Here is a 25757-nt window from a genome sequence, read left to right on the forward strand (position 1 = left end):
CCTTTGTAGATCTCTGTTAGCTGGGGCATGGGAAATGGTTATTTGAATAAATGCTTAGCTACTTTGGTGGCTTTCAACAGCCCAGCTTGAGTTATCATTGCTAATTTGTTGTTTTATTGACTTTAATTAGAAATAATAATATCAAAACTGGGACAAAGCAAGACTCCATTGGGATTGCAGTACAATAGAGTCTCATGAAAGGGAGGAGGACCCAGGCTGATGGGAACTCTGAGCCTGGAACAGAAGACATATTATGGCTCTGAGTAACTCCATTTCCTTTGTTTCTCAGTTTTCCCTTATTCTCCTGCCATCTATAAACTAACAACATGATGTCTGGATGTGCTGTGAGTTTTAATAAACAAAATGTGGGGTGCTTTTTCAGATAATTAGGGTATATGGGTCACATTGCTGTTAATTTCTCAAGTGTGTTTGGATCCTTTACAAGCAGAGGTGGAGAACCTGAGAGGATCCTTGGTCTGTCTTTTGCTGCTGCTGAAGCCAGAGCAGAGGACGTGGCAGGGGGACAGCCAGTCCTGGAGAGTGGCAGGAGAGTGCATGGTAGGACACTGCTGCAGCAAAGGGAAACTGCTGTGTTGCTTCAGTCTGACTTATTGGGGGGGAAGTTTGGCACTTCCCAGTCTCTGTCTGGGAACTTAGACAGCTTTTTTTATTTTATTTATTTATGTATTTATTTTTGGCTGCTTACAGAAAAGGAAGTACAATCCCATCTCGTCGCAGCATGAATTGAAACCTTAGCACTCAGCACACCATCTCTGCTGCCCAGGCATAAGCCTCACATACTTCTGTTAAAGCCCTTGTTAAGATGCAGCTTTTCTCATCTGCACTTCCTCAGGGCAGGCAGAAGTGGCACAATCTATGAAGAATCTTCTAAAAATCTTTTTTTTTTTTTTCTTCCCTTTTTCTGGATAAGGTTCAGTTCCCTGCACCACCCTTTCAACAGAAACATGCACATTTTCATTGAGCAAAATCCAAACCACCAAACAATAGTAAATAGGAGTATTATTTTTACATTGAGGTCAAAAAAACCCCAGATATTTCTCTCTGAGGTTTGATCTTGACACAGTCCACCCAGCTCAAGGATGTAAAATATTCTCCCTCTTCTCCAAGCTGCTGGGGACCTGTACCTCACTAGCATCATTAGGAGCCCTGAGTTTCCAGCTCCTCTGAAAATTCCACCATGAAGGCATTGGTTGGGTATGTTTGAATCATTGTCTGTGTGTGTGGTTTCTTGCATCTGGCCAGAACATCTCTCAACATATAATTTTTAGCCTCTCTGAACAATCCCAGTCGTGCTTCAGTCCAGTGCTGCAGCCAACTGGTGTCTCCTGGCAGCTAAGTAAAGTCATCTGCCTACTTCAATGGAGCAGGCAGGTCCCTCCATTCTCAAATTGATTATGGTCATGCTGGAAGAGAGGAGGAATTAAATGGGATGGCTCACTTTATTAATCTCTTCCTTTCCTAAAGGAAAGGGCAGTGCAGCTGACAAAGCAAAGCTCCTGGGCTTTAGGGTCACCTCACTCTTCTTTCCTCCTCTGCCAGCAATGTGTTGTTTGCCCTTGCTGTTCTCCCCCTCTACTCATGAGACCCCAGTGCTGGAACCCCTTTTACAGGAGGGATATGGATGTGGTGGAGCACAGAGAAAGGCCACAAAGATGATCAGAGGGCTGGAGCACCTGTTGGGGTTTTCAGTCTGTAAAGAAAAAGGCTCTGAGGAGACCTTATTGTGGCCTTCCAGTATCTGAAGGGGACTACAGGAAAGCTGGGGAGGGACTTTTTAGGATGTCAGGGAGTGATAAGACATGGGGGAATAGATTCAAACTAGAGGAGGGGAGATTTAGATGAGAAGTTAGGAAGAAGTTCTTCACCATGAGGGTGCTGAGACCCTGGCACAGGTTGCCCAGAGAGGTGGTGGAAGCTCCATCCCTGGAAGTTTTCAAGGCCAAGCTGGATGGGGCTCTGAGCAGCCTGACCTAGTGGAGGTGTCTCTGCCCATGGCAGAGGGGTTGGAACTGGATGATCTCATAGGTCCCTTCCAGCCCTGGAAATTCTATGATTCTATCATTTCTAGATTTTTTTGCAATCTAGGTTTTAGGGCAGGGGTGGGGGGTGGATGATAGCATAGGGAAACGTGTTGTGTTCATTTATCACAAATCACCGTTCCTTGTCACTCTTCTCTGCAGACCTTGTCAGAGTAATCACTCTATTTGTGTTTATGCAGACACCTGTAGGGTTTTGGGGTGAGAAGGAGGGCACCCCACAAATGAGTGGCTGTGTGTACTGGTGTGGTTTAGGGCTTAGCCCTGAGTCACAGCAATCAGCTTCTGCCTCCAGCTGTGTCACTGCTGCGTGGTGTGACCTTGGCATGGGCTGCAAGCTGACTCTGCAGGGATTGCATCTTCTTGATTAATAGCCTTGCTCAGACTTATATCCCCTTGGTTCGACAGCACAAATAAGTCTTTATTACCCCCTTAACAGCTTGGAGTCCTGGCTCAGAAAAGGAGCACAATTCATTCCTGGCTTGGGAATCATTGGCACAATTAATTATATTTGGATAGGAGTGCAAAAATTGCCAGGAAGGCAGAGACACTCAGGCCTACAAACATTACATGAGTTTAATTAAAAGGATGATTTTAAGCAGCTTTGGGCACAGATACTTTATACTTCTCTGTTGGTTTCTATCTCTGCTTCAATAATGAATTGTCAACAAGTTCAAATGAAATGAGCTTTCATTCTGCGTGGCACAGAGCTCCCAAAGGGGAAGAGGAAGCTGCTTCTGAAGCAGGTTTTAGTAACATGTAAAATAAGTCTGAAAAGGGGAAAGTTTTCTCCCTTCTTGGCTTTTAATAGGGTGGAGATCACAAATGCAGCCTTTGCAAGAAAGAGCTTTCACCAGGCCATGATCCATGTGGAAGGCTGCTGTACTCCAGCAACACATCCAAATGCTGCTGTTTGCTTCCAGAGGGATTCCTGCACCTGGAAGGTGCTTGAGCTGTTTCCTCAGCTGTTCCCTGAGCTGTTCCTGGGCTGGGGATAACTGAGCTCAGCATTTGGCAGGATGGGGCCCTGGGTTTTGCAGCGTTTCGCTGTGCCAAAGGGAGTGCTGAGTGTTCTCTTGGCTTCCACATTAAGCTCTCAAACTTTCCCAGAGAACCAGGCAGAGCAAAATACAGTCCCAGAAAGGGAGCAATTAATTAAGCAACTCTGTGCCCTCTTCTGGTGTCTGTGAACTGCATAAATGCTCTGGGGATTGCTGTCCAGAGCTCTGATCCGGGTGAAGGGAGCTGCAAAGGGACTCATTTCAAAGCCTCTCTGTGTTCTTTGGTGGCACGTACAAGGACAGCATTACAGACATTATTGCTCTGTCTGTAGTGGCTGAGGAAAAGGACTCGGCAGATTATTGGGCTTGCTTTTTCTTTTTTTTTCCCTCCCTTGTGCGTGTGCTTTTGTCAGAAATGCAGAATTAGCACTACTGATTTCTTTTTTTTTTTTTTAAGACTCTTGAGTGTCCACAGCCCCAACTGACCTAAGCACTTTTAGAGACTTAGCCAGAAGTTTTCAAGTTATTTTTAAGTGCTGAAAGTCTTGAAGAGGTCTGGGAATGTTAAATGATTGATTATTTGCATCGTAGAGCATAGGAGTCACAGCCCTGGACTGAGGCTCCATTGTGCTAGGTGCTGAATGCACACAGAACAAAATGACTTGTCTTGCCCTCAATGCCATGAAATCAGAGCAGAGTCATCTCCCATCCCTTTTTTCTAATATATTTATACATGCTCAGTGTGGTGCAGTAGTACATCAAATCCCAGATAAATTCTTTTAATAGCAGATGAAGTAGAAATAAAGGTTGGATTTGTGTAGTGTGGGTTTCCTTAGTGTCTGGCAGAGCACAGTAAATAGTGTATGAATGCCTGCATGACAAATAATTGTTCACACTTGGAGCTGATAACAGTGACTGTATATTTTTAGCTGTGTTTCTCTGTTCTGTCCAGGCCTCTGATCAGTGCTGCATTGCCATTTACCAGATGACTTGCATTCACTGTGCTCCTTTGATCACTTTGCCAGCATGACATCTGGCCAGTTTCCCTTTGCCAGGGTCCCAAGATCGTGGTGAAGTTCTCACAATTATTTGTATCTATCTTTTCCTTTTATGATTAGCCTGAGAAATGAATGATTCTTTCCCACCCTGCAGATGTGGGTTTATTTTGGGTTTGGTTTTTGGGTTGCATTGTTGGTTTTTTTATTTCCAGGGGGCAGGCAGGCAAACTTAGCCCTGCACCAGTGCTGTTGCTTTCTCTCTGGGCTATCACAAACCCCTTATTTCTGCTGTTGGTACAGTCCATGAAGTTGCAGTGTTAATGTTTCATTTTGTAAATGTAGGTGGTGCTCGATGTACAAGTTAGAGAAGAGTCATCCCAGCAGGATGCTTAGAGCGGAGGAAAGGCTGAAATCAGTTCCTGTGGGAATTGTTCTACACTTGTCCTCCTGAAAAGCTCCCTCTGGGGCAGAGAGAGGCTTTATTCTTGCAGTATAAAATCAATTTGTGACTATGAAGTGTTTGACCAGTGTTGGTATCTTTGAGCAAGATGAATTTTTTATTATTATTATTATTATTATTATTATTATTATTATTTTTAGGTATTTTGCAGCCAGTGAGCCCCTTGGAAGGTAGGTTTCTAATCTAGAGCTTCTTTTCAGTAGGAATAAAGGACAGTTCCAAGTGCTTAGAGTAGCCTGGATTGCTGGAGGCTATCACATCTGCCACAGTAACCTACCTTAAGTGAAGTGTCACACTACTGCTCTGAGGGACAGAATCTCCTGCTGGATAGCTGATATCATGCTTTAGTTTTGAGTTCTACTTGCCAGAGAGAAATTAGAGACCTGCACATCAAACCCATCAGTCCTGGATGGGTACTGCAGCAACTGCAAACTTTTAAAAATATTTCTCTCCTGTGTCTAGTCCTGACCCAGTCAAAATCTGAACTTGTGACTGTTTTATTTAGGAAAGATTCTTCCTTCAGCTTCCTTCAAATTGAAAAATTTTAGCAAAAGCCTGAAACATGAGCACAGGTAGCACAAGAACATGCACCTCCTGTTTCCCACTGCAGGCCAGCCTCTGTGGCTTGGCAAGCAAAAGTTTTTGACCAGTTCTACCTTAAACATTGAGCAATTTTGGCCGAGTGATTCATTGCATCATAGTTGTTGTTTGTATTGCTATAGCAGTTGAGGCTCTCAAGCTTTGGATCCAAGACCTTGTTGTGCCAGGTGCTGCAGGAACATGGAAAAAATAAAAAACCAGAAAGGCCTTGTGAGGAAGAACATGTGTTTTGCTATAACCCAAGACAACAGATGGCTACAGATGGGGGAGCACAAGGAACTGATGAGATAATACTGACCTGTGCAGTGAGTAATGGTCTGGGTACATCACTTATCTAAACAGTGCTGAGGTTTTATAGATTCTACAGCAAAGGGCAGTTTGAAGGAGGATGCTCAAGTGATGGCAGAAGTTTACAATAATATAGCATCAAGCAAGAAAAGTAGCATAGGGAAAAGAGACATCCTGAAAATTATATTTGGGGAAATCTATTTGCTGTTAAATCTCTGTGGTCAGTATGAGAGAGTGGAGATATGGGACCAAATCTGAGACAGAAAATGTTTTTATTGGAGCAGGGAACTCAGAGCCAGTGGGGAAAAGAAACCTACAGGCAGGCTACATATTCAAAGTCTTGACCTGGAACTTTCTTCTGGTGTGTTTACTGCCAGCAACTCAAGGAAAAAGAAAGTGCTGTTTCTTTGGATCATAACCTCTAACTGTCATGTGGCAAGAGGGAACAGATGAGTGAACCAGAATGTGTGTGTTCCTTTATTTGCAGTGCAGATGCCTTCATTAGAGGCAAAGGAAAAACGCTGCTTTTTTGAGTGTTGTTTATTTAAACTTCAGTTTAACCAAATTAGCCTGTGCAGAAAAGAGCACACATCCTCTTTTAAGTTGAAAGCTTGCAGAGCAAGATGTAAGTCAAATGTCAACCCCAGCAATTAACACGCATCCTTTCATTAGTGTTAAACTGTGCTTAATCTGTACTGATCAGGTTCTTTCTCCTACACTGTCTGTGGCTAAAAATAACTTCAAGTTAAGAATGTACCAAAGGCAGCAGCTGCCCAGTCCATGGTTTTTCTGAAGCTGCTTACTCTCTCCCTGCTCATAGTTTGCTTCCCATGCAGCCTGGGAGGAAACAGCCATCACAGCAACTGCTTGGGAAGCTCTTACTGGCTGTGAGGATGTCCTGGAGCCCACAGTGTAAAAAGGTGTTGCTTGGAGTGTAGTTTCTCCACAGCAAAACATTTTAAAGGCATCCTGAGTAACACAGCATGATGTGCCTACAGAACAAGAGAGGATGTATTTAAATAGATTGCCCAGAAGGTTGCCAGAGAAGTAGCTTCATAATAGGAAATGCATTGGTTACTTCAGTATAAAATGATATCCCAGATGTGTTCTCTATAGTCTGGACCTCTTTAGCTGAACCATTTTTATCTGTGTGGAAGGAGCCCTAGTTATTACCTTGAAGGCTTTTTCAGCATTTAACTTTGGTCTTGCCACTAGAGGGGGACTGCAAACTGTACACTGTACACCCATCTCTCTGAGCTTCACCAGGCCCTTCTGAGCACCATCACCAGCTCAGCAACTCCAGCAGCAGGACCCTCTCTGCCCTGTTGGGCTCTGAGGTGTCACAGCACCCATAAAGATCAGACCTTGGAGTCAAATAAATGTGATCAAGGGGAGCCTGACAGGTGTGGCATCTGGGTGCTTTTCCAGTGATGTCGTTCTGCAGAATGCCATTTTTTTATTCCTACACAGCTACAAAAAGTGTCCAGAGCATAAATGGTGTTCAGTGAAAGCTGAATAGGTTTTTTTCAACATGGCTCTGTCGTAGTGAGGCGTGAAAAATCCCTCTTAATGCTGAAGCAGTGTAATGGTAGCACACCCAACAGTGCCACTAAATGGGTTAAAGAGGGAACAGAGACACGAGCTCTTCCAGCTCCTGACAGAAAAGTGAGCTTGTGGATGGGGCTTTAAATCTCACACTCTCACTTGTGTTGTGCTGGGCCTGACCTCTCTGTTTCTTTTTGCCTTGCAGAGCTTTTACCCACGTGTTCACCTTTGGCCCAACGTTTCGAGCAGAAGACTCGCAGAGTCGCCGGCACCTGGCAGAGTTCTACATGGTGGAGGCTGAGCTGTCCTTCACTGAAAGCCTCCAAGATGTCATGCAGGTGGGTGCTCCAAATGTCTCTGCAGGACCTGTGTCAGAACTTCCTCCTTCTCCTCTTGTTCCCTGCCCCAAAGTCAGGTTGCAGCTCCTCTCGCCCTATGTGGGCTGGGTAGTGGTTGCACAGGGATTTCCCAAGGATCAGGGTTTGCTCAGCAGCAATAAGCTCATAGAGTGGATTTAGAAGGGAAGATTCCAATGGGATGAGATTCAGCAAGGCCAAATGCAGCAAGGTCCTGCACTTTGGCCACAACAACCCCATGCAACACTATAGGCTGGGCACAGAGTGGTTGGAGAGCAGGCAGGAAGAAAGGGACCTTGGAGTTTGGGTTGACAAGAAGCTGAACATGAGCCAGCAGTGTGGCCAGGTAGCCAAGAAGGCCAATGGCATCCTGGCCTGGATCAGGAACAGCGTGGCCAGCAGGTCCAGGGAGGGGATTCTGCCCCTGTACTTAGCTCTGGTGAGGCCACAGCTTGAGTCCTGTGTCCAGTTCTGGGCCCCTCAGTTCAGGAAGGAGATTGAGGTGCTGAAGCAGGTCGAGAGAAGAGCAAGGAGGCTGTGAAGGGATCCAGCACAAGTCCTGTGAGGAAGGGCTGAGGGAGCTCGGGGGTGTTGAGTCTGGAGAAGAGGAGGCTCAGGGGAGACCTCATCACTCTCTACAACTCCCTGAAAGGAGGTTGGAGCCAGGGGGGGGTTGGTCTCTTCTCCCAGTAGCCATCAGTAAGACAGCCATGGTCTTAAGCTCTGTTAGGGGAGGTTTAGGTTGGATATTAGGAAAAAATTATTTCCAGAGAGAGTGATGAGGCATTGGAATGGGCTGCCCAGGAAGGAGGTGGATTGTGCATCCCTGGAGGTTTTTAAGAAGAGACTGAATGTGGCACTCAGTGCCATGGTCTGGGAACCACAGAGAGAGTGGATTCAGGGTTGGACTTGATGATCTCAGAGCTCCTTTCCAACCCAGATGATTCTGTGATAATGGAATAAGGAAGATAATGGGAAGGAATGGGAGGTTGCACAGTTGCTGTGTTGTCAGGAAATCTGTACGTGTGCCTGACTGCTGCTGCTAAGTGGCACACTCCCCTTCTGAACCTTCAGCAGCTCTCCAGTCAATCTGAGCAGTATTTATGCAGTGTGTCCCTTGGTGTGCTCTGTAGAGAGGTCCTTGAAACCTGAATTGAAATCTCGAGTAGGAAGAAGAGTTCCTAGCATACACTGTTCACTGGATTTAGCAGAAAATGGAAATCCTTACTCAGCTGGCTTTTGATTTTTCAGCATTGACCTCCCTGTTGCAGTGTAACCACATGATGGGTGATAATTCATTTCAGAAGCCTCAGCATATGCCAGCTTAGGCCCAGTAGGATTTGTGAGTAAACATCTACACACACTCATATATTAGATAAAATCCTTGGAAAGCTTTTGGAGGAATAGCCTGGTTTCTTCAGCCTGGATCATATACAGTCTTTTGAGTCAGTAATACTCTCTTTTGTGCATGCTACTTCTGCATCTTTGATGTCTGGGTGGCACTGGACTGTGCAGACCTGTTGGGAATCTCTGTGCTCCATCATTAACAGTAGCCTGCTCTTTCTGTTCTCTCTCCTTTTCTCAACAGCTTTCTGTATTTTTAGAGAACAGCATATTATATGTTTAGGCCTTATTTCCTCTGTTTCTCTAGGTAATCAGGAGCTGATTGAAATCTTTATGCTTTTATGTAGTGTAATAAGCAAGGTCTTCTGTTGAGTGGTGTTTGAGCCCTTGAACACCACATGAACTCTGCTCTTGTGCTGAGAGCCCAAATTTCTTGTTCTTTGTATTATTGACAGCCACTTCAGAAAATTCAGAAAACCAGATCTAAGAACTGTTCTGGCATACGTAGGACTTAGATTTGTAGGAAAAGGAAGAAATTTGCCCCATGGTTTGCTTTTGTGGCTGCTATGCATGTTCTGAAGTCTCAGCTTGCACTCTCCTCATTTGGTTCTTTCCTTTGTCCCAAAGTCTTTGCCAAGAGTCCCTAGAGCAGAATCCTATCTGTCAGCCATCACTTTGCATTCCTTGTAGCAACTCTACATTGCAACATTCTTACTTTTGAGATGTTCTTATTTGCACAAGTGGAGTTCCCGTTTTTGATTATTTTTAAATCCTTGGGCAATCTCTCTTAAAAAAAAAAAGTAAAAAAAAAAAAAAATAAAAAACCCAAACCTGACAGCTGTTCAAAAGCCTGAGTTAAGTTTCTTCTTCCCTGTATCACTGACCTAAATTCAGTGCTCTTTCCTCTGTCTGCCTGTTGGAAGTTTATCTGTTTGTTGTCATCTGTAAGTTCTTTGTTTGGTGCAAAAAGCCCAGTTGAAAGCCTTGGGGACTCTGGGCCATGGTTAGCCTCTGAACTTTATCCTCACATAAATAACTGGATTGTTTAAAATTTATTTTTAAAACTTTTATTCCACATTTGGACTGAACACCTCCAACTTCAGCATGTCATTGTGCTGGGAATGCTCAGCTTCTTCAGGAACATCCTCAAGTATTTGCTTATACATCAGCAAAGAAGAGCTTTGCTACAGAGATGTACATGCTTACCATTCACTGATGAGGGTTCAGATCTTTCAGACAAAGGCCCAAAAGAAACAGGTTTCCTTACAGAATAAAAGGAAAAAGATTTAATAACAAAGTTAAACGTATTTGGGAGGAAAGAGCCTCAAATCTCAGAGTAACTGCCTTTCCCCCCCATTGTAATTGCACAGAAAAATACTCAGGTATTCATAAATTAGTAGCACAGTTTCTGTGAAGTCTCATGCATTTTGATCATGCAATCTAAATTCCCTCTCTGTGCCAAAACATGTTTTAATGCTACAAAGAAACTTCAACTCTCACAGTACCAGTTTCACAATACTTTCTGTGGAAAGTCCCATGTGCTTAGCTCTGTACTCCACACTGTGTGGCTGGGTGGTGGTAGCACCATCCCAGTGTACAGGGAAGTATGTAAGTGTATGTAAGTGTATCTAAGGAGAGGCCTCTTTCCAGAAGAGTCTAGTCAAGAAGTTGAGTCAAGTTGCCCCCAGGCTCTCTTCCTCCAAACCAGATGAGAAAGAGGAGGAGGAGTTAGAAAAAAATCCAGTAAGATGCTAGAAGGGGTCAAACTTGTATGAAAGTGTCTGAACTCACTAGAGCCATTGCCTCTCTATCTCCAGTCCCTAAATTGGAGGTCTAAGGTCTCATCTGTCCTCTGAGATGCCTGCTGCTACCCTCTCTCTTCAGTGCTGTCACATACCCATATTTGTAGGTCATTATTGTCTAGTTTTCATTCCAGTGGCTTAGCAGTGCAGTGGATTTAGAGGATCTCACTTCACACTAACAGGGTCTCGGAGAGGCCATGTGATGCATTATTCATAATTGAATTTCATCATATGAACACAGGGAAAAAAAATGATGCTGAAAAACACCATCATTTAGGCTGTAAACGTAGTAAATGCTAGAGGAACATATTCCTGAGGGCATTTGGGGGAGTTTATTTATAGTCTTAGTCTTCCTTAACAAGATCAATTCCTAGCACCACTGCCTCTTTAAGAGATGAAGAATACATTTCTTTTAGATGAAAAATACAACTTAACACACAGTGTTTGAGCTCTGTCCTGAGGGCAGAAATACTGTCTTCTGCTGTTTATGTACTTCATCAAAGTTAATTTGCTGTCATTACAGCCCAGTGCCATGGAGCATTTTTTATCTCTGTTTTATAAAAGGGAATTCAGGCATGAAATGAAATCAACAGTAGCAGTGGGTTTGGGTGCCAGTTTAGGGACCTTAGCTCTGAAATGTGGGTGTGGTTTGATTTCCAGAGTAGTTGGCAGGCAGAGTACTTTCTGTCTTCAGTGCCAAGGATGAGACAGTTGTGCAAATCTGACAGCAGTCGCAGGGGAATTAACACTGCTAACCACATGGGAACAGGGTTCTGAGTGTTGTTCTGAGTGTTTTGCACAGCCTAGGGACATTGGAGGGCTATAGGTTCTACAGGGCTATAGGTTCCTTCTCTGAAGAGACATCCAGATGTCACAGCTGAGCCTTTTTCTGTTTCCTAACTTCTGTTAGTGTTTGTTGTTCAACCTTGATGAGCAGTGAAGCATCTGACAGGGAAGAATCTCCTTCCTTTCATAACAACAGCTCCAGAGGGAGGCCTGAGCTATTGGTTATATTGCTGAGCAAGGAGACTTTATGACCAGGATCAGATGAGTGTGAGTGAGCATGATGACAAGAAGGAATGGTCCACTTGGTGGATGTTTCATATATAAATACCCTGTGACCTCCATCTGCATGCCCCAGGTAAATCCATAAACATTTCTAGTGGCAGTCCTCAAGATTTTTTAAAAATTATCTAATGTAACAAAGATGATGATTTGAACCCTTTGTGTACTGCACAGCACTTCCAATTGCTGTTGCTGACATTGACCACTGTTGGTTGATGATTTCCTGTTTCAGCCCTGGTTATAATTTTCTTTGGGAAGAGGGTAAGTCACAGTATCAAAAGATCCAAGTTAGAATTAAGCAGTAAATTGGGAGCGAATCAAAATCAGGGAGTTAACCATTTAGTTCCACAGCAACACTGGGGAAGACCAGGACTGATACTGCTAAACTTTTACCTCTGTCCTCCCTGCCAGCACAATTTCTATATTTCCATTATGAAGCAACCAAATTAAGGGCTCTTGGATACTGAGTCCACCTCCAAGATGAGCTATTTGCTGTGATTCCCATGGCTTTTTCCCTTTATAAGCCTATCAAACATCTCTTACAGAAAACATCCAAACCAATCACTTGGCCTGTATCTCCAGCTCATGCTCTCCCTCAAACCAGCAAGCCCAGTGGTTGTGCTTCTCCATGAACGTTTTATATAACCTGCTTTCTAATTCTTCATTATATTATTTCCTTAAAGCCATTACTTCTGAGCTGAAGAACTTTTTATTTTCTCTCTCCTTCTTTTTTCCCCCCTCCAACATTCATCCCTGGTACACGTTTGGCATAAACAAGAGCACTGAGGAGGCCAATGCATGACCCACGTGTCTGTCTTTTTTGCCAGGATAAAACCTCAGTCTGAAACCTGGAAGTATTTCTCAGATTGTTTTTCCCATACCACCCACATCTTTTTTCCACAAGAGGAAGCTGCTTATGTTGAATGCTGTGGGAACCTAATTGTTACTTTATCGCACAGTGAGGGAAAAAAAAGTGCTAATTAAATAACATGTTTTTCTGAAACCAGATGATACTTTCATTTTCTAGAAAGAGGAAGCTTAATGTAAAATCCCTTCGTCTCTGCCTGGCAAAACCAGATGAATTGCCAAGAAGTTTTCTAATTTCATTTGCATAAGCCTTTTTCTAGCTACTTTGAAGACAGTTCAAAGCTGGCTGTTAGGTTATTTGCCACTCTGCAGCAGGAATGCTGGCTTTTCATTTGCTGTGTACCAGAAGGAGGCAAACTAGTCATCTGCATATGATAATTCTATTCCTTTATTTGGATCTTCCTTTTTTAAACAGAGGGTTCAGATTGATTCAGGAGTCTGAAGGTTGAGTTTGGCTCCAGAGGAGTCAAAATTTCCCAGCTTCCTGTGCTGGTGGGATGCAAAGGTTGTTCATCCAAGCAGAACAGTGTTTCAGCAGTTTGGGACAGGTGAGGAAGGAGATGAAGGATGATCTTCTAAACACAAGCATTTGAACAACATGTCTGAAGTCTCATCTTGTCTGTATCAGTAGCCCAGCTTCTTCTTTTCTGTGCCTTTTGTTCCTCTCTGCCCTGTGAGCTCTGGCAGCCACCAGCTTCTTCCTCAGATCCACTGACTGAGCCTCAGGTTCATCTTTTTCACAGTTGGTCTCCCCTGGGTTTTGTGGTGTCATGGCCCTGCTCCTTGCCTTGTTGTTGTTGGTATTTCTTTTCACAACTTCAGTTAATGAAGCAGTGATTATGCTCACACAAAAAAAAAACAAACCAAAAAACCCCAAACAAACACTAAAAAACCCAGGAATGTGCCAAGACTTCAAGACATGCTTTTTGTTTTGAAAAACCTGGTCTCATTGCTCTGTTGCTTACAGAGGGGATGAGAATAAGGAGGGGGATTTTGAAGAAGAGTTGAGATTGTCAGTACTACCCAGGTATCAACTACCTGCCTTGTGCATTCCTGAGACTACAAGGAGTCATGGGAACTCTTAATCTGTATGACAGCAAGTGTTTTGGATGCCTGCTGTGCTTAATGAAAAGAGAAAATTACTTTTAAAATGGGTTGATCAAAATGCAGTGGCATTCTGTGTGGGTGAGCTGTTTTTGGGGTTTTTTTGTTTGTTTGTTTAGAACCAAAATAGCATTTTCGTTTCTTCATGGTTGAAGCCCATTTTACTGGCTAAGTATATCCAAATTGGATGGTAATGTCATTTAGCTAATCCACGTTAGGTTAGGGAAATGAAACCACATCTTTTTTTAGTTTCTCAAACATCCCTGCATTGATGTGTCCTCCACTTTAGCTCTGTACTTTTCTCTGTACCTGTTCTCTTTGCTTTGCTCTGGCTGTGTAGTGCCTGGGATGGGCTCATCTGTTTGATGGGCTGGCTCCACACAGGACACAATTACTCTCCTCTCCTCTCCTTTAGTTTTGCCTCTTGAGAAAATCAGGAAACCTGAACTGCTCACTACAGGAAAGGTATCTCACTAATAATTAATCTGAGACTGAGCACCACACATGATTGTAATGTGTGTGGTTATGGCTGACCAGGGCTGCTACCTGAATTTTTTAAGCCATGCTTTTTGCACTTACATGACTGAAGGTACTGAGGCAGACAGTGGAGCCCCAAACCCATAACAGAAACACAAATTAAATTATTAAATTCCATTCCTCTTCAGCTACTGAGCCAACCCTGCTAATTAGGAGCCTTGGGAAGCTTGTATCTTCTTGTGCAGTCTGACCATGCAGAAGGACAGAAGCTCCCTCTGTACCTCTTGGCTGATGTGTGCCTTGTTTTATTTTTAAGTCTGGGACATCTAAGCAGTGTTAGTTTTTCACAGACTTCTGTTTTTTCTATTAGGTTATGGAAGATCTCTTGAAGACAACAACAAACAGAGTGCTCTCCAAATGTCCTCGTGATGTTGAGCTTTTTCATAAATACATAGCCCCTGCCCAGAAGGTAATAAATGTGGCAGGAAAAGAGCTGCAATCTTTTTATTCATTTTGGGGGCTCTTGTCAGTAGGGAAGCTTAATTTTGTTTGGTTTGTTTTGGGTGGTGGTTTTTTTGGTTTTTTGTTGGTTTATCTGTTTTTTGCTGTGTTGTCCTGTGGTAAACTCTGAATAGCCAAAAGTCAGCCTGAGCTTAAGTGATTGTTCAGGAGAACACAGAGGGGATGCACAACTTCCTGTTAGCAAAAGCTGTAGCTGTCACTTCATACAGCAGCCTCTGAATCCTCAGCTCCAAAGATCAGCTCCCACTTTAGCACTGAATGACCATGTGTGGATTGTGATCCCTATTTCTACAGAGGGATTTGGACAAGGTGGATCAATGGGCCCAGAACAATCCTGTGAGGTTCAGCAAGGCCAGCATCTGGGTCCTGCACCTGGATCTACTTCAGACAATGCTACAGGCCTGGGGAAGAATGGCTGAAAAGCTTCCCAGAGGAAAAGGATTTGGGAATGTTGATCAACAGGCAGCTGAATATGAGCCAGCAGTGTGCCCAGTTGACCAAGAAGTCCAACAAGCATCCTGGCTTGTATCAGGGACAGTGTGGCCAGCAGGACCAGGGCAGGGATTGTTGAGTCCTGGAGAGGCCATACCTCAAATCCTGGGTTTAATTTTGGGGCCCTCACTGCAAGGAAGACACTGAGGGGTTGGAGCATGTCCAGAGAAGGGCAGCAGAGTTTGGGAAGGTTCTGGAGCACAAGTCCTGTGAGGAGTGGCTGAGGGAACTGCGGGTGTTCAGCCCCCATAGGCTAAAAGAGAAAAGAAGTCTGAGGGGAGACCTTCTTGCTCTTTACAGCTACCTGAGAGGAGGTTGTAGCAAGGAGGGGTTGGTCTCTTCTCAAAAGCAACAAGAAATAGAATAAGAGGAAGTGGCCTCAATTTGTGCCAGGAGAGGTTTAGATTGGGTGTTAGGAAAAATTTCTTCACCAAAGGGCTTGTCTGGAACCAGAATAGGCTGCCTAAGGAAGTGGTGGAGTCACCATCCCTGGAGGCATTTAAAAATTGTGTAGATGTGATGCTGAGGAACATGGTTTAGTGGTGGACTTGGCAGTACTGGGTTAACAGTTGAACTGGATGGTTTGAAGTTATTTTCCAACCTAAATTCTTCTATGATTCTGTCTAGAGCACAATGCAGACCTTCAAATCAAAACTTAGAGGGGGGGGGTAGCCTTTCTGAGTTCCCTGTGGGCCCCTGAACCTTTAAGAGTAGCTTTACATTTTTATTTTTTCTTGTTTTGACGAAGGACAGGTTGGAACAAATGCTGAAGAACAAATTTGTGACGTAAGTATTTCTATTTCAAAATGATCTGGAAGAAGTCTTCTGGGGAAAGAATTTCTATTTTCTGTGTTCTTTTTCTTTCCTAAAAAAATGTCTTCTGTGTTAGCATAATATCTCCAAAAGAGCATGAATTGTCATTCCTTTTGTACTATTTGCCAGTTACCCTTTCTTCTCCGCATGAGACTGGCATCTGAATCTGATGGCCACTGGTTTTGCTTCCCTGGACAGGATCCTCTTTCTGCCAGGTTATCCTCCTTCCTGCGTGCACCTACACAGTGATTAACTCTCTGTCTTGCTTTATTTTATTTTGGCTCTGGTTCTCTGTCTTCCTTCACACTTGCACTCCAAAGGCTCTCTTTTTGTTAAGTTATTTTTTTATATACATTTTAAAATTCCAATTGCGGGTTTTTTTGTCTTGATTGCTTGTTTAACCCATTTTCAAAGGTTTTGGCTTCTCTCCTTGGCCTGGCAAGCAGCCACAGCCACATTTGGGCAACAGGATCATGATAGATCCTCCCCATGCCTCATGCCTGCCTCACTGCCACAGGAGACCTCAGTGAAGTCACCCTGTCCCCATTTAAGTCCTTCTGTCTTTGAACCTAACTGATGCTCCTGAAAGGACAGAGTTACACTCAGTTTCTCCCATGGTTTCTCCCATTCTTCCTACCAAAGGAAAAAGAGAATGAGTCAGCCCATTTTTTTTTCCTCCTTCCCTGTCTTTCTCCTCCTCAACTTCTGGCAGATCTGGGGCATTCCTGGCTTACACACATCAGTTACATGTGCTGAACCTGTGCCAGTGATATACCTCATTTGGACTATGGCCTCTCATAACCCAAACACGTGGAGTAATATATTCCTTCCTGAGGTATTTTCTCCAGAAGCCTTCCCTGTATTAGTGAAACCTTGTAGCTGGGTGTTGTAAAGAGCTTCTACTCTCTAGGGAATTTGGTTTATAATTGGGTTTGGCTGATAATACACAGTGGTGGAATTATTGTGGTTGGGTTATTCTCTCTCTGTCAACGTTTGCTTGGTATTTGGAAAACTTTTCAGCAAAAGTATCTTCCACTGAGTCCTGGTTTCCAGCTATCAAACCTGCAGCATGTTTCAGTGCACTTTTTCTGTTTGCTCTGCCATGATGCTGGCAGAAGTTACTGGTAGAAGTCAGTGGAGAATCTGCTCTCAGATCAGAGCTCTCAGAAGAGCAGAGAAACACTGCTGCAAAAAAATCTCATTTTTACAAAGTAAAATGAAAAGAGTCACAAGCCCTTTGCACTCTGGGCTGTTATTTTTGCCTAACACCATGCTGACCAGTGGAGCTGTGTTGTTGAAGCTGTGCTGATGAGGGTATGTTGTTTTATTTAAAAAAAAAAACCAAAACAGATTTCTGTGAAGCCATTCTCTGTGGAGCTCACTTCTGGCTGAAATGCAACATGGCAATAATGCAAAAGTGTCTTGAGAGCTTAGCACTTCCTGCCCTGCATGTAGCTGAAGCACAGGAAAACATAGGATTCTTGCCATATAAAATAATTTTGGTTTCTGTCCAAAGAAGTATTGCTGACATCACAGCACAAATTGGCACGGTGGTGGGGAAACGCCTCCTTGATTTTCCAGTGTGGCACTTTGCCAGAAAACTTTCTTGTTGTTCCTTTCATAGTTATCTCAAAAACTTTTTTTGTTTGGGTTTTTTTTTTTTTCCTTCTTGCAGAATTTCCTACAATGAAGCAGTGGAAATTTTGAAGCAAGCTCCTCAAACTTTCACTTTCAAGCCAGAGGTAAGTGCTTGCCTGGTGCCTTGTCCCTGTTCCTATTCATGCACACAACCAGCCTGGACTTTGTAGATCTCATTCCTCTCTTCCTGATAGCACAAAGGTTGTTATTTTGCACAGGTTATCTGCCTCCTGGAGTATTTCACACAGTTGTAACCCAAGGATAACTTTTGCCCTTTGGGGGTGAAATGGAAGCAATATAAAGAGTGTGTTCTGTGGCAGAACATGTAACGTCTGCAGGGAAGGAAGTGATGAGTTTGCTGTTAAAGGACCAAGGCTTTGGCAAAAAGCACTTCTCTTTCCTGTATGTGAGTAGTGCTGAGTGTGTTGTGAAGTCAGCAGCAGTCATCTAAGGAGGGTTGCTGAAATAATCCTCAAATCAAGGAGTGATGTTAGGACAGCATCAAAAGTTTGACAAGGACTAATGAGCCAAAACCATGTCAAAATACCTTGTAATCTAGATGTAGGTAAAGGGAATCCCTTGTCTTTCCGAAGAATAAATGCTGACTGGGAAAAAGAATCACATGCTGGTCTTTTTAACACTGTTAAATCATAGTTTTCTGAAATTAGTATTTTGTCCAATTTCAAACACACATACATACACATTTGTAGTGGTGCTCATCTTGTGTGTATTAATGAGTCTCAGGTGGAGCTACCTTCATAGACACCTGGGTAGCTGTCTCCTCTGTGTACAAGTGTGTCTAGACCTCAAATCCTGTGTCTGTACTACCTTGTTTTGAGACAATAAATTCAGGGTATTTTCCAATGAGGACAGCCTGCAGGATGTCTGCTCCCCTCTTCCACATCCCCAGCTCTTTGCACATCCTATAATAGAATGGAGGTATCTAGTCAAAAGCCACAATTTTTAACATTGCTGAAAGCAACATCCACAGTTTCTGGTAACAAAAAAATTGATTGAAAAGATTCTGGGGTTTCTTAAATGAGAGTTAATGTAGCACATAACAGGACACAGCAGGGAAGAGAGTGGTCATCCTAGGAAAGCTGCTTTGTATCTGCCAAAGGTAATACTGAAGTAAGGCTGGTTTGCTGGGTTGAGAAATCTGATTTTGGATAGATGTGTATTTCTCTTAGGCTATATAGAATGGGATTTTTGGGATGTTTGTTTGTGGTTATTTTTTTATTTGATACCAGATGCTTGGGCTTGATAGAGGGATGATCTGGCCCTGTTCTTTGGAAGTTAAACCATGTTATTTTAATTGCTTTCCTCTGCCTTTAAACTTCTGAAACTCTCTCTGCTTTGCAAATTTTCCCAGTGTTCTGTGTGAGGAGTTGCTCTGTTTGGTTTCATGTTACTCAAAGCTCCACATCTCTCCTGTGCAGGGGTTTTGCTGTGTCTCTTGCCACAGGCAAGATGCACCAAAGCAGGATCCCAGGACCCTTTTGTTGTCTTTACAGTGGGGCTGTGACCTCCAAAGAGAACATGAAAAGTACCTGGTGAAGCACTGTGGGGAGGTTCCTGTGTTTGTCCTTAACTACCCATACGACCTCAAACCTTTCTACATGAGGGACAATGAAGATGGACCTCAGCACACAGTGAGTCCATAGGTCACACTTCCACCTCTTTTTTGGTCAGGTATGGGTCTCAGCCTGCTGCTAGACAGATGAGGATAATCTTCTGCTGGGCCTCTGGTCAAATAGTGCAAGATAAGCTGTGACCATCAGATAATCCTCTACAGTTGTTTTTTTTTCCTGTTGTAGGAGGAATCACCAAAGTATGAGCAAAAGCAGAAGGATTCAGGATTTGTGTGCCATTAAGGTTTTGCTTAAGTTATTTAAGAAAAATCTTCCATAGTTCTAGTTCTTTTCCTGGTAGGTTTCTATATTTATAGATGAAATATCTACAGTTGCATGGCTCCAAGCAGCCTGTGATGCTCTTGTCACCCACATCTGCCATCCATGTAATCCTCAAAAAGCAGGTGGACAAAACCTAAACTCTTCTTCTACAAGTCTTGTAATTTGAAGGTTGAGAATTGAACTGAGACAACCTGAAACATCATTTCTACTGAAAAGAGCCACTACCCCACTGTGTGCCACTGTTTCTTCATTGGTTTTAATTCTAGCAACAGTCCAGCTATGGAGTAAGAGAAGTAACTACAAAACAAAAGAGGGAAAAAAACAGCCCAAACCTAACAGTGGTAACACTGGGATGCTAACACTTGGAATAAGCACATCAGTGCCATTGATCCAGATTGTTACTACTAGAACTTGCTCAAGGAATGGGACCAGAAGGGGTTAACACAATTTACAAGCATCAGAGCAGCTTAAACTCTAAGGGGATCAAGGCTTTAGGAAGCTTGCCTGCGTGTCTTTGCCTCCTTGCAAGCTGCTATAGGGTTCTTCATACACACACAGGTTGTCACCACTGTAACCTGGTGGCATTCAGTTCACACCACCTGCTAGAGATGTCCTCAGTCTGGAATATCACTGCTCTTGTTTAGGTTTCCTGTAGGCTCACTGATTTTCATCACTGTGGAGTTTCCCTCCCAGTCTTCTCCTGTCAGCAGAGGAATTTTCAGTCATCTGCAAATACTTAAGTGTCGTGGAGTCAGTAAGAGAATTAGAGGAGTTTATAACAAGCACCCATTCAGTATCAACATACCTCTGCCACAAACTGGATGACTACATGGCATGACTTATTTTGGCTCTCTTTTTTTTCTTCTTTTAAGGTTGCAGCTGTTGATCTCCTTGTACCAGGAATAGGGGAGTTGTGTGGAGGCAGCCTGAGAGAGGAGCGACTGCCACTCCTTCAGTCACGCTTGCAGAGGTATGGAAAACCCAGAGGTACCAGGAGACTGATCTGACCAGGAGAGTGCTTCAGCAGCTCTCAGTGGTTGGCAAGACAGAGGAGTGGAAGGGCAACTAATGGTATTAAAAAAAAAAAAAAAAAGGTTTATTTTTGTCTTTCAGAAATCCATTTGAGTAGGTGATTGCAACATGGTGAAGTTCTTGTAGGTGTGGAAACTTCATCACATTTTAGCTCCTCAGAGAAAGAGACTTATGCTAGGAGGCCAGGGCAGCAGAATGCCTCAGTTCTGCTTTAGCTGCCTGGAATGAGGTCTTGGGTGAAGCACTTCATCCTTGAGCCTCCTCTTTGCAGTTTCTGTGGCTGAGGGTGCATTGCAAAGGTGGAAGTTGTCACGCAGGCAGAGCTGAGATACATTTGTCATCACGTTGTGCAACTGAGGAACTGCAGTTTTGCTTGGAAGGTTTGCTAGCTGTGATGCAGCTGGCCTCAGTGGCATCATTTAAGAGAATACAGTTTTTTGCTAGCAATTGGGTGGGTAGTTTCACTGGAAGTGTCTGGGACCTGTACTGAGTCACTGGCTCTTTCTCAGCTGCTTTGTTCTCTATCATGTGGCTTGGAGTAATTTTACTCTAAATTCATTGTCAAAATACTGAAGCTGCCATTTAGTTAGCAATAATTGACATTATAGATGAAGTAATTCTCTCTATACACTACTCCCTGTCTGATTGTTCAAAAGAACCTTTCATAACTGAGATGAGTCCAGCTGGACCAGTCATACACTTATGCTAAAGCCATTTTGGAGGAGAATTAATCCCAGAGTAACACCATCTTGCACACTGGAAATGAATTTTTTGCTTAAATCAGCCACATGCTCATGGAGGTAGATCTAGCCAGTGGGGAAGAGCAAAATCCACTTTAGTATAATGAATCCAGAAGGCACAGGGCAATTAAAATCACCAGAACATTGGTTCTCAGTTCATGGTGTAGGATGATATTGTTTGCAGTGCTTCCTCTTGCTCTCCCAGCAAAGTCTCCCAAAGCAGGCATGCTTCAGCTGAAGCAAAGGACAGTGCTGCCTGCTGCACTTCTTCACTTGAAATTTTTGTTAGTGAAATCTGGAGTCCACAGCCCTCAAGGTGTGGGGCTGCAGGAGTGGTCCTTGTGGAGGCTGAAGCCAGACTTTCTTGTTTGTCAGGAAAGTCATAGGATGTATTTTAGGCTGCAAATGGGGTGTGACTTCAGTGACCTTAGAGTACAGCTCTGCATTGAAGATGACCTGGAAAAATAACACCACTTTTCACATGTTGTTTTTTGTTGGTTTGTTTTTTTTTTTTTAAATTTTGAGTACAGAGGATCTGATCTACTGAGCCCAAATACTTTGTTAAGGCTTTTCAATTATACTTCCTGCAGACCCAGCATAACTAAGAGAGATAAAGAAAGGGATTCTTGTCTCCTTATACAGACTTCATACAATAGCTCTCCAAGTCCTAGTCAGGGACAGCTGCAGAGTACTGAAGATGAGAGAGAAGTGGTCTTTCTTTGCCTACAGTTTTCTGTTTGTGTTCTGAGAAATGGGGAAAAAAACCCAATAATTCTGCTCTGACTCCGCCAGGGCAGGAAAAGAGGAGAGAGTGCACTGGTGGCAATTAGAAAAAGACCTTTTTTTATTTAGTAGCTTTACTGAAGTTGACACACATTGATAAAGCCATGGGAGTTGAGTGGTTTTATGCACTGCAGAGAAGGCACATGTGAAGAGATTTAGACTCAGCCATAAATGAGGCTAAGTGGATGTCACTGTAAATTCAATATTTGGGCCTGTATTGTCCAAACATTCACAAGGAGTTTACTGATAAGCTTAAAGTTAAGGATATGCACAAGTCTGTGTGTGAAGCTGGGATCAACCCTGTATGTTGACAAAACAAACTTCACATTTTAAGAAGCATGGTGGGGATCTGTTTCAAGATTGTCTCCTGATTTCCAGAACTGACAGCCACTGATTGTGTTTTCCCTTAATTTCCTGCCTTTCCTTTTTAGATTGAGTTTAGTCATCAGGCCCTCCCTTTTCTTGCACATTCTCTTCCAGGTAAATGCTGCTTGTGTGGATTTCTTCTGTTCCTTTTCTTACAGGCATTTTCTTCTTGTTCCACAGGTTAGGACTCACAGATGCCTACCAATGGTAAGACACTCACTTGGTCTGCAAGCTATATTTATTCTTTTGAGAATCTGTAAACATCTGTCTCATTTTTTTTGATCCTGTTCTTGAGGAGATGTTTCTTGGCTCAGTTGCCCTGCCATCACTGCCAGTCTAAATGGAACAGCCAGTTCATTTAAACAAAGTTTGATCTAATGCTACTTAGTTTATCTTCCCAAATAGTCCACTTACAGCACAGCTCATTCATTTCATTATGGCATGAAGTGGATTAATTTACAACCTGTCAGTGATTTTTGGTATTTAATCATTAAGCTGTGTTCCATTTTTAATAGATTCTGACCACCATCCCATGTGATAAGCAGGTTTCAGAACCACAAGCAATTTGTGACCTTTAACAGCTCTATGAATAACTCCCTTTGCTATTGACAGGGCAATTGGGTTGAAAAATCTTCCCTAACAAGGCAGTTGAAGCAATTAAAATTGCTCTACTATGAAGACAGAACAACCTTTGAATTAACATTTTAGCCTATTAAAATGACAGAAGGATCTTAGTGTTCCTCTTGACAAGTGTTTCTGGGTAGGTACTTTGTCCCAGCTACAGAGAGGTGATAGAGTGGACAATTTTAAATTTAGAAGAGTATATTCAAATACTCTGCAGTATTTCAAATGATCATTAGTGAGGCTACCTTGGAAAAAAAGCAGAGTCTGTGGAGGATTCTTCATTCTCCTCTTCCCAAAATATAAGATCACTTAGGAACAGCCCAATGTATGGCAGACCTTTACATCATCCATTTGCAAACAGGGTGAATTAAAGGTCTTTATGGACCAGAATACAGCATATCACTTCATCTGAGGGAAGGATTATCCTGACCAGGGATGGTCAGTTGTGTGGTTAGATTCTGAGATTCAGTCTGAGGAGCTCTGATGCTCAGTGGCAGAGCCTGCCAGCACTGCTAAAATATCTCAGCCCTGCCTCATGCTTCTCTCAAAGGGAGAAGATTAAGGCATTGCCTGTCAGCCATTTGCATTTTCATGTGATATGTAGCAATCACATTCTGGAAATTCTTTCCTCTTGTGATCTTGTTTTGGAGACTCTGCTTTGTTCTCTCTACTCCACCACAGATGATGTAACTTCCCAGAGATTAAAACTGTTGTTTACCCTCTGCCATAGCAGGCTCTGGTGTCCTAGGAAGGTGCAGGAGTAATCCTGGGTGCTTCTGGACTACAGTCCAGAATCTGCCAGAAAAGATGTAGGTGGGTTGCCAGCATCTCTCTTCTCAGTGGAGGTGACAAGAGAGCTGAAATTAAGATCCTCCAATTTACTGATTGAATTTAGTCTCCAAAACTGGCTCACAAACTCCTTGAAGAACAGTTGAGTCATTCCTTTTTAAACATATTTGCTGACTTTAGAATGGGCTGTATGGTATGTGGTCCCTTTTGAAATCCCTTTTATATTGCCATATCTTTGTTTCTACCTCTTTTCTTCTCCCACTAAAAGCATGAGGATGTTGTGGGGATTGACTCCTTCTAGGACAGCTTCAGGAGTGCCTTGTTTGTGAGAGAGTCATTGGGCAAAGAAGCAACTGATGATGTGAAATACTGTTGTGTTTCTGCTTGTTCCTACCTTTTAGAAAGCTTTTTTTAAAAAGTAAATAAAGAGACATAGTCAAACTCCTGTCAGTCTTCTTCTGTTCTCTACATCTTCCCTATTGTGCAGGTTTCTTTCCACAAAGAATATGAGTTGCAGAAGCATTTGTCTTGATTTTTCACAGTTATTTTATCTTGTTTTCACACTCCTTTCTTTGAATTGTAGACAGAAAAGATCTCAGTGTTTTAGATGCTGATCTGGGCAAGACTTGGAGAGGTCTATGGAATCAAGGTAGGAAAGTTGGGTGATCAGAGTTTACTCTGTGACCAGGGAGTATTGAGTGTATTGCCTTATAAACAGAGATCCTCTTTTCCAGCTTCCAGGAGACAGCTCAGCACTAGCAATAACAAAGCAGGTGCTTTGTAATGAACACTTCCCCACTACCATCAGCTTGAGCACTGTTCCCTTCAGTCTTTCCACATGTAAGGCACCCATTTCCTCACTCTGATCATCATTGGTGTCAATGGAGATGTCCCAGTACTGAACCCTTTACAGTCCACGAACCTTTCTGTTCTTCTGGAGTCACAACCCTGGTGAAGACTCAGGGTAGCAGAGCAGGTGTTACCTGCTGTCTTAGAATGGATATTACCATCTTGTCTTTGTCTTGCTCCTGCTGTAGATGGAGAATATTGAGCTGTGTTGGGCTCTTTCATTTCTAGTTTTCTTTGGACTGAATGCTGGAGTGTTCTGTTGGGTCCTTGTGTGGCAAGGTAGAAAGGAAGAATTGGACTTAAGGAATAGCAGCACTGCCAAGCCCCTTGCAATCCATGGCCAGTGACAGCATTCATTTAATCCTTTAATCTCCTTCAGAGCCCAGCAAGACCAGGTAGCCCATCCTGCTCCCTAGCAGTCTCCTGATCCTATTACTCCCACTTTGGAGAGGAACTGGAACCCTATGCTGTGCCATGCAGAGGCAGGCAGAGAATCAGTGCTGATGCCAGCCAAAACATGCCCAAACCCCATTCATGTCAATGGAAGTGGTTTAGATTGGCCTCCTTAAATACTTTTTTTTGTGGAGAAGAATGCTCTTTTTTTGAGCAGAAGCTGCCTGAAACCAAAGACAGCATCACAACCTGGTGATGCTTTGCATGTTTGTTTCCTGAAACATTCCACAAAATGATCTTTCAGATGCCATTTCACTAGGAGTTTTTCATTCTATTTTCTTTCTTTTTTTTTTTTTTTTCCCAGTAGAATGTTCAGCTCATGGACTGCAATATCTTTGTTCTTTCAGCCTTACCTTTTTCAAACTGGCTACAGAGGCTCTGGTATAACAAGAGGGTTACATAAAAGATCAAGATATTTGTTTTGAAAGAAGACCATAAAGAATACATTCAGCTTATGAATGGTTGCTAAGAGTGCACTGATCTTCATAGTGCCTTGCCGTGCAACACAGGAGCTTGGGATGATGATAAAAGGATATAGATTTTTAAAAGGATGAAAGGAAACGCTTCTCTAACTTGGCACATAACAAGCTCCTGGAATTCATTGCCGGGGGGACGTTGTTGCAGCACATACTTCAGTAAGATTCAAATCTCTTCAGAACTACCAGTCCTCCAGGTCCAGAACATGAACCCTGGGACTAGCTGGGGTCTCAGAAACTTATTCTCCCGATGGAATAGTGTTGCACACTCCCCCGTTTGCCAGTGGAGAGCTCAGTTCTCAG

The 25757-nt window shown here is 43.1% G+C and overlaps 1 protein-coding gene across 2 annotated transcripts in view; it reads left to right on the forward strand.

Annotated features, from left to right (window-relative positions):
* NARS2 (asparaginyl-tRNA synthetase 2, mitochondrial) overlaps positions 1–25757 on the forward strand; it is a 60092-nt gene that overhangs the window by 27545 nt on the left and 6790 nt on the right. For both annotated transcript variants that reach the window (XM_030469060.1, XM_008495210.2), the window contains exons 7-13: positions 7155–7287; positions 14335–14433; positions 15727–15764; positions 17467–17533; positions 18944–19081; positions 20215–20312; positions 22444–22470. In XM_030469060.1, coding sequence (XP_030324920.1) covers positions 7155–7287; positions 14335–14433; positions 15727–15764; positions 17467–17533; positions 18944–19081; positions 20215–20312; positions 22444–22470 — 600 coding nt within the window. The remainder of the gene's footprint in view (positions 1–7154; positions 7288–14334; positions 14434–15726; positions 15765–17466; positions 17534–18943; positions 19082–20214; positions 20313–22443; positions 22471–25757) is intronic.

Source organism: Calypte anna, chromosome 1 (genome assembly GCF_003957555.1).
Source record: "Calypte anna isolate BGI_N300 chromosome 1, bCalAnn1_v1.p, whole genome shotgun sequence".
In the NCBI taxonomy this organism is placed as follows: Eukaryota; Metazoa; Chordata; class Aves; order Apodiformes; family Trochilidae; genus Calypte; species Calypte anna.